The sequence below is a fragment of the Capsicum annuum genome, chromosome 9 (genome assembly GCF_002878395.1).
Source record: "Capsicum annuum cultivar UCD-10X-F1 chromosome 9, UCD10Xv1.1, whole genome shotgun sequence".
In the NCBI taxonomy this organism is placed as follows: domain Eukaryota; kingdom Viridiplantae; phylum Streptophyta; class Magnoliopsida; order Solanales; family Solanaceae; genus Capsicum; species Capsicum annuum.
The window spans coordinates 187,135,869-187,144,809 of record NC_061119.1 but is presented as its reverse complement, the minus strand read 5'-3'; the positions used below and the strand labels follow the sequence as shown (position 1 = coordinate 187,144,809).

General features: G+C 33.8%; 1 protein-coding gene across 1 annotated transcript; it reads left to right on the top strand.

The window, feature by feature from the left end:
- Positions 1 to 2,967: 2,967 nt before the first annotated feature.
- LOC107842339 (phosphatidylglycerophosphate phosphatase 1, chloroplastic/mitochondrial) lies at positions 2,968 to 8,591 on the top strand. Its single transcript, XM_016686118.2, has 5 exons — positions 2,968 to 3,925; positions 4,310 to 4,387; positions 6,589 to 6,662; positions 6,750 to 6,857; positions 8,361 to 8,591. The coding sequence occupies exons 1-5, from the start codon at positions 3,235 to 3,237 to the stop codon at positions 8,472 to 8,474; spliced, it is 1,065 nt and encodes a 354-aa protein (XP_016541604.2). The 5' UTR covers positions 2,968 to 3,234; the 3' UTR covers positions 8,475 to 8,591.
- The last annotated feature ends 350 nt before the right edge of the window (positions 8,592 to 8,941 follow it).

Genomic DNA, 8,941 nt, shown 5'->3' with positions numbered 1-8,941 from the left:
ATTAACTTACAAGTAGGATCAAACACAACTCTTTTTTTAGTTATTTTTGCCATCCTTGCCTTTTTCACACTTCTTACAGGATGTTGAAACATCATCCTCATCACCATCTACATCAATATCTATTTCAAACTAGCATTTTCATCTGAATCAAAGTATGGCTCATCACCACCTAATTTATCATGTAGGATATTTTTTTCTTGGACAAATACTCATTATATTCCACATCAATTTCCTTTTTTCTTAAATTAACCCTTTTAGCTCCAGCCTTTTTTTTGTTTTGACGACTCTCTTTTATTCTCTCAAAATCCTAAACTCCACATGAGTATCACTATTATATTCATCATCACATTCATGCAAATCACGATAATCAGAATTTTCATTATCTTGACTATCACTTTCCCAATTAGAATGTACTATTGAAACATCTGGTGTAGTAGCAGCAAAAGTTTCACCCAAATCTTCTACAACACTAGCACCACCCCCACCCAAATCTTCCTCAACAGTAGAAGAACATCTACCTAATTCAACAGTAGAAGAAACTTCACCACCACCAATAGTAGGTTGTGCAGTTTCTTCAGTTTCTTTAAACCCTAAGTTATCCACAGAGGTTTGTGCAAGGTGTTTATCAAAAGAAGCAAAAGATTCTTCACTAACATGCTTACCATAAGCAAGGCGGGTACCACATCAGATTCTTTAATTAAGTGTGACATATACAGTTCAATCATATCCCCATTTTTTAATTTAGGTATAATACCCAAAATATTCCTATCACATGTAACTTTTACTAAACGATTAGACGTAGGTGGTCTAATATAAATAATACAAGAGGAACAATTATATTCAATTTTCTTAACATAGCCTACAAACTCAAAGTAAGATAATTTGTTAATATCTACGTCTAAACAATTAGTCTCTATACCTCCGATGTATTTAATAAGGGACTTTTGTTGTAATATTCCTCCATGGTAAAATCTTAAGGTAATATACAAAAAAGTCATTTTTAAACTGCAAAAAATTTTAAAAAATACGAGCTGTAGTCAAAATCGAAAATCTAAATATGAAACCCTTTGAAAATCGATTGGATAAAAATTCTAAATGTAAAACAGAGGTAAAAGAAAGGGATTACTAACCTCCAAAGCTCGATAATCTTAGCATCTCCATGAAACTAACGATTGATTAGGTTAGGAATTAGGAATTACGAAAGATTTATTTTTTGACAGGTTAGGAATGAGAAAAGAAATCATGGGTTAGGTGTATTTGATGGGAAAAAGAGTTGGGTCGGGTTTTATTTAAAAATGAGTTGGGCATTTTATTATTATAGCGGGTCAGGTCAAAAACGACTCATTAATGACGTAGATCAATCAAATCGTGAGTGACTATACAACAATGGAGCTTGACTTGTTCTAAGCCACAAAGGAAGCAAAATAATATACTTTAAAGTTAATAAAGGGGTAAATAATTAGATGTTAAGTTTAATGGCTAAAGTAAATTTTCGTGACAAACTTAGGGAGATAATTATGCTTTATTCCTAAATTAAAAGTTCTACCATACATGATAATAATTAATCTAAAAGAATTAATTTATGTAATTATCCCATGAAAAGGTAACTTTTAGTCCATAATTACAAGGCATGATTAAAGTTTGTATAATTACAAAATATAAATATACCTTAAATTTCTCCCTTACTCTTTCGCTTTCTCGCCTCTCTCCTCCTTCTCTCTCTCATTTCTCTCCCCTTCCTCCATTTCTATCCCTCTATCTCGCTTCCCTTCAGATATAGTTAACTTTTTGTCCATAATTATAAGACATTATTAAAGTTTGCATAAATCCCTCCCTTTCTCTCCCTCTTTCTCGTCTCTCTCCTCCTTCTCTCTCTCATCTCTCTCCCCTTCCTCCATTCCCATCCCTCTATCTAGCTCCCCCCTCCCCTGTTTCTCATTTTTTTATAATTTCAAGAATCGTATATTTGTATATACACTGTAATGTATATGTACACACTCAATATACATTCTGCAAATATATATATATACAGATATATGGTTATTTAATATACACTATGATAATGTACAAACATTTAGATATACAATTAAAAAAAATTAGATGTACATATACAATTAATAACTTATACATATATGACTTATACATATACGACTTGTACAATTGACTTATACATATACGCATATATAATTGACACATAATATACAATTAATAATAATTTAGTTGTATTAAGAAAATAACAATTGAATTTAAAAAAATAATTTGTATATTTGTATATATACACTATGCAAAATGTATATGTACGCACTCAATATACATTCTGCAAATGTATATATATAAATATATAGTTATTTAATATACACTATGATAATATACAAACATTCAGAAATACAATTCAAAAAAAAAAAATGAAATTAGATATCCATATACAATTAACAACTTATACAATTGACTTATACACATACGGCTTATACAATTACATCATATATATAATTAATATACAACTTATACATATATAACTGACACATAATATACAATTGATAATAATTTAGTTGAATTAAGAAAATCTTCTATGAAAAAATACAGCAAATGTGTAGGGGAAAACACAAAATATCAGAAAATTTGAAAGAAGAAATAGAAATAAAAATATTCTTTGATATATGCTAGAATAAACTTTGAGATCTGTTGAATTAGGAAGAATACATACTGCCGCTAAAAACATCCAATAAAAGAATGACTTATTGGCGCTAAACACTCCAATCAGCTAAAACAAAAAATTAATTATGAGAGAGAAAATTTTACTTTATATACATTAATCATACCATGTAATTATTAAAAATTATTAATTATGAATTATAATTTTTTTAAACATTAATCATACCATGTAATTATTAAATTAGTTTATCTATAATGTGTAATTTTTCCATTGAAGAACAACCTATTTCTAAAGTACCCCCAACAATTCTTATTGGCCCAGCGAGTAAAGCTCTACCAACAGTATGCGCCAAAGCCCAATTTCTCAAAACCTCATCAAAAACTCCAACTAAAATTCTGTCCCTCACAATGAGTGGCTATGAGCCTACGACCATATATTCATGGCTTTATGAGTGAATGTAGAGTGACATACTAAGATGGAGATTCCATTAATAATAATAATACCATGAAAACTTACCTTATCTATACACTTGTTCATATACTTCATTAATCAAACAGCAATAAATTTGGAAATTTCTTATTATGCTATCCACTTCAATTACACCATGCCACACTTACTTCCATTACAATATTCCTAACAATTTTCCCTCCAAACACTCCCTCCATTTCAAGAAAACACTTGTCAGTTATACACACAATTATCACCAACAACCTATTTTATCGGGACTCTTCAAAAATGCCAACAACGGCTGTATGTTTTATTTGTCAAAAGAAGTGTATTTCCGACAGCACAGGTGCCGCATCAAAAGTGAAGAGTTCGCACCACTTAACCAAGAACAAGAAAGGCATAACAACAATCATGTATATTCTCAAGAAATTTATTTTCCCGATGAAAAAGAGAAACCCCATCATAAGGAAGTTGTCAAAGAGCAGGAAGTTGCAGTGATCACTCATTCGCGCATTCGGTCGAACAGATGGTGGGCAAGCGTTAAAGCTGCATTGGGACAGAGGATTAATCTGGAGGGAATTGCATTTTTTATTGGGATTTTGTATAAATATAAGCATTTGGCACTGCCACATGTGTTTGTGCCAGATATAAGGTACATTGATTGGAATGAGCTGAAGAAAAGGGGATTTGAAGGCGTAGTTTTCGATAAGGACAATACTATTACAATGCCTTATTCATTGAACTTGTGGTCTCCTCTTGCTTCATCTATGGAACAGTGTAAATCTTTGTTTGGCAACAATATTGCTGTTTTTAGCAACTCCGCGGGTAATTTCGAAAGGAATTTGTGAATGGTTTCATTAGTTTTAAGCAACTTTAAGGGGTCATTTGGTAGCTGGTTAGAATTATGCAGGTTTTAGTTATGACGATATTAGTTATTCCATCTTCTACTCTGCATAAGATGATAAACTAATTTTCTCATAATTTATACATGTATTAGTTATGCTGGTTTCTAAATAGCAAACCAAACGTCGTATTACATTTATACATGAATAGCTTATTTCCTAGCTAGCTATCAAACATTGTATAACTTATATATAAATTAATACATGAATAAATTGCTCTTTACTAGCTACCAAATGACCCCTAAAGGTGTTTTCTTTTGTTTGTTTATCTGCAGAACTGAGTGTTTGATGATTTGGGAATTTGTAGGACTAACTGAATATGATCCTGATGGTAGAAAAGCTCGGATTCTTGAGCGTGCAATCGGGATTAAAGTCATTAGGCACAGTAAGTTGTTCCTCTCTATGCCTATGCTAATCGGGATTAATGTCTTATCATCAAGACGTTGGTGGTATTTTACTAAGGCATAATACATAAAGAGACTCAAAATTGGCCTCAACTAACAAGTAAGCACTCCAATTTTGACTGTGCACATCTGGACACCTTAAATCCTAGCTCTGACAATAGATGGTTAGCCCCATTCAGTGTGTCCTAGAGAAGGGATGTATGACAGTGGTGACTAATGATAAGGATGAGTTGATCCCGACTCGCACAGTAACCAGATGGAGAATTTGCATGGATTACAAAATATTTAATGATGCTACCCGCAAAGATTATTACTCAATCCCTTAGTCTCAAACTAAGTTGCTCGGAATCATCAAAAATGTCGATGGGTGCGTGTCTGATCCTCCAAAATAGTGCATTTTTGAAGGATCAGACACGCGTGCGACAACATTTTTGGAGACTTCGGGCAGCTTAGGTCTCAAATGACAATTAAACAATCCAACTTGTCCCCACTATATCTCGTGGACACCCGATGCCGATGTGGCACATAAATTTTTGAGGTGTCTTGATGATCATTTTCTAAGTTGGAGTGTTCAACTGACATAAGGAAACTAGTTGAGGTGTCTAGATATGCATATTCCAAGTTGGAGTATTTAGTTGCCAGGTGAGGGCAAGTTAAAGTGTTTATCTATGTGTGCCTTTTTACTTTACATTGGAACAAAGTGTTGAGGTATTGTTAAAAAGTTGGTTTAATAGAGAAAGCATGGAAGCTTGAAGTATTGGTTAAAAAGTTGGTTTAATAGGGAAAGCATCACATGGAAGCTTAAAGTATGAGGAGTAACATGAATTTGAATTCTTGAAAGACAGAGGCGAACCCAGGATTTAAAGTCTGGGGGTGCATCAGTATTGTCAAAGGTGCGTATAAGCCCCGAATAAAGACTCAAAATGTGTTGATCGCTCGCCTCGTTTAATGTGCAGTTTAGATTTTCATTTTTAAGACATATTTTCCCTTGTCAATAAGGCTTTTCTGAAGATATGAACACAAAACAATTGATATTTCACTTTATAAAAAAAAAAATAATCAATTTCTGTGTTCTTATATTTATCATTCATGCTTATATTATTAGTCTTGCACTAGACATATTTTTATATTTTCTTTCTCCTTTATGCCTTTTTTCGTTAAATCTCACTCTTTATTTGTACGTTGTGCTTAAATATAATGGACCTTGAAGCTTTTTTTCCCTTTTTTGCTTTTGATAATACTGTGGTGCACTAATATTATCTTAACGTAGACGTTAGCAAAATTTTCAGTATCGATTAAGGGATATTATTATGTTCAATTGGTCACCAATAACATGAATCGTACTGAAAAAATAAATATATAGAACAAATATGACTTCTAAGCTAATAACTTTACTTTCTTATAACATAAAGTTCAACTAATATATTGACTTTTAACTTTATTAAACCATCAATCATGGTAGCTTAATGGTCAGGTGGGTTCACCACACCTATTGGTTGCGGGTTCGAATCCCAAACCAACAATTTTGATGTTATAAATTTATAATAGCTTTTAAATCTAAAAGGCGAAAATGTTGGAAAATGTTATAAAACAGGATTGATCCTGCGTCGCGTGAATGAAACGGCTGGCCTTAACCAGCGCACCAAGGTGCACTAACATTATTCTCTGGGTGCACTATTAAATATATCCCAATTTCTCAAGATATATATACATATATACACATAATTTTTTTCGATGTTAACGGGTGCACGTGCACCCCACCTATACCTATAGGTCCGCCTCTTTTGAAAGATAATAAAATTGTACAGAATAATATTATTCGCTGAATAGGGTCAACAAACATGTAATTTGAGCGGAGCTAGGATTTGGAGTTTATGGGTTTCGAACTGTCATTGCACCCATAGCTTTTCTTAGTTGTTGAATCTGCAATTGATATTTATGTATCCTTAATGGATTTCCTCATACAAATACAGGTCTAAGCAAAAACTATTGGGTTCGTCCGAACCCATTGCGAATGCTCTACTTCCACCCCTATGTGTAATATGAACTTTGAAGGGGAGTATAAATTCTCTAATCTCTTATTTACAATGGTATACTTTGAATGGTAATTTTCTTGTTTCTTAAAACTATGTTGAGTTAATGCTATTTGTATATGCTGATATTCTTTAATACTAAAATATAGGATTGAAGAAGCCAGCTGGAACAGCTGAAGAAATTGAAAGGCAATTCGGTTGCAAATCCTCGAGATTTATTATGGTAGAAGTGGTTCTTCTTTCTTTTTGTTTATTATTTCCTACTTTTTTGAGATTTCTCGATCCTTTTCTCATTTAGCGTCCTTCGCAGGTGGGTGATCGTCCTTTCACAGACATAATTTATGGAAACAGAAATGGTTTTCTTACTATTTTGACAGTACCATTAAGTCTCTCACAGGAGCCATTTATTGTGAAGCAGGTTAGGTTCCTCAAACCTGCCTTCTTAGGATGAGCCTGATAAAACTTTGTTTATCCTAATGAATTACATATTGGTTTCATTACACTTGCACCATGTTAATTTTGGAATTTCAACTAATGAGGAAACTCCGAATACTGGCCTAGATTGTATGTACAACAGAATTTTGGAAGTTAAGATCCAAAGTCCAGAGAGAAACAACCCAGGTCGTACACTAGGTCCTTAAGCAATCACATAGTGGGTGCATTAACAATTTGTGTAATAAGTTCTCTTGGACAACCAATCTTAAGGCTTTTCTCTAATTTCTGTGTTTGCACTGATTTCTGAACCTTCTGTTTTTGATAAATGATTTTCCGGACCATATTAAGTTACATCTAGGCAATATTTGTAGCTAAATTTCCTATGTTATGGTAATACCGTTAGTTTGTTTACATGGAGCTAGCAAGTTGAGAATTTTAAGCTGATTCTCTACCTCTGAGTGCCAGTAAGGCTTCTTAGCGTTGTTATCTTTTAGGCCTCTCCTAGCCAGATGTCGATAAGATTTTTAGTTGGTCCTCGTTTAATTGTCTAATAATGTTATTTCTTTACTGGATTTCATCTCTGTGCAAAATCCTTCGTAGTGACTGTAGAGAGGATTTGTCATTGTCCTATACTTGAATATCTGAGCGGAAGTCGGTGCTTCTCTTATAATGGAATTGGAGCATTCTCAAGTGAAGACAATGTGTCGTCAACGGCAATCTTCTGATGCTAATAACGTTCCAGCATCTTGCTGTTAATTAGCCTGTTTGCTATATCAATTTTATATCACCCGTTCGTCAATGACGGATCTAGGATTTTCACTTCGAAATATAAAAATGTAGTATATGAGATTTGAACCTGGAACCTCAAGGTGAATCACTAAGCCAACCTCTAGTCTTGTGTTCAGGGGATTCAAAATCTATACATATACACTAAAAATTTATAAAATATATTTATATATACCAATATAATTTTTTGTCGCCCCCTCCTCGATCCACCGTTGCTGTTCGCTTCAAGCTGCTCGTCTTTAATAGAATTGTTATATTTGCTGAATGAGGGAAAACTATCAAGCCATCTTGGCAATTTCTTGGTTGCAATCTTGCTCCTGGTGTCTGGTGATGCCATTTCATCTTTGATTTTTGACTGCAAGAAGAATGATTGTGAAGTTAACGAGTAGTAAAAGAATGAAAATACACGCAAAAGTTTTTTTTTTTTTTTTTCTTCAAAATTTGAATCAAAAATGTCTAATTGAAACACTTTATTAGGAGCTGAGGTGTTCAATTAGAACAAGTTTAGATCAAGTGTCTAAATTAAATACCCTGACAAGTTTAAGGGGCTGGTTATACATTAAACCAGATTTAATTTATGTACTTAGTTAATGAATTTCTTAATATGAATACATTGTTTAACCAAAAGCTACCGAGTTTGGTCGATCTTGTATCTAGGCTTCTACCTTTGCCTCACTTCCTTTCTTTTGGGTCCTTGCAGGTCCGGAAACTTGAAATGGTCCTTGTGAACCGATGGTCTAGTAAAGGGATAAAACCAATCAATCACTGGCTTCTTCCTGATTACCAGGAGTGTGTAAAGGACGAACTACTATAGTCTTTAGGGAATACTTTTTTTCTTTTTAGATGAAGGTAGAAAAGTATTTGTTGAGCAGTCATCTTTGTTGACGCCACTAGTTATTTATTATGCAGGAAATTTCTTGTGTTGTTTTAACTGGGCCGACAGTACCAACAACGGATTCGAGGGTCTACTGGAAACAGTCCGTCTTGTTGTAGACAGTACCAACAACTACACAATGCATAAGTTTGCTATTGGAATCTGAGGAGAAAACATAAGGGAGGGGTGGGGTTGGGGTGGGGGGTTGTTCAATATACAGTATAAGTTATGTGTTTAGCCATCTAGGGCTGGCAACGGAATCAGAACTTTCCGTTCCGTTCCGATAGTGACGTTTCCGATTGATTTCTGGTACCGGTAACGACACGGTCCGGTTGGTTCTGGTTTACCGGTACCCAATGGTCCGGAAAACGATACCGGTCCGGACCTATGAAAAATTCCGGTATTTC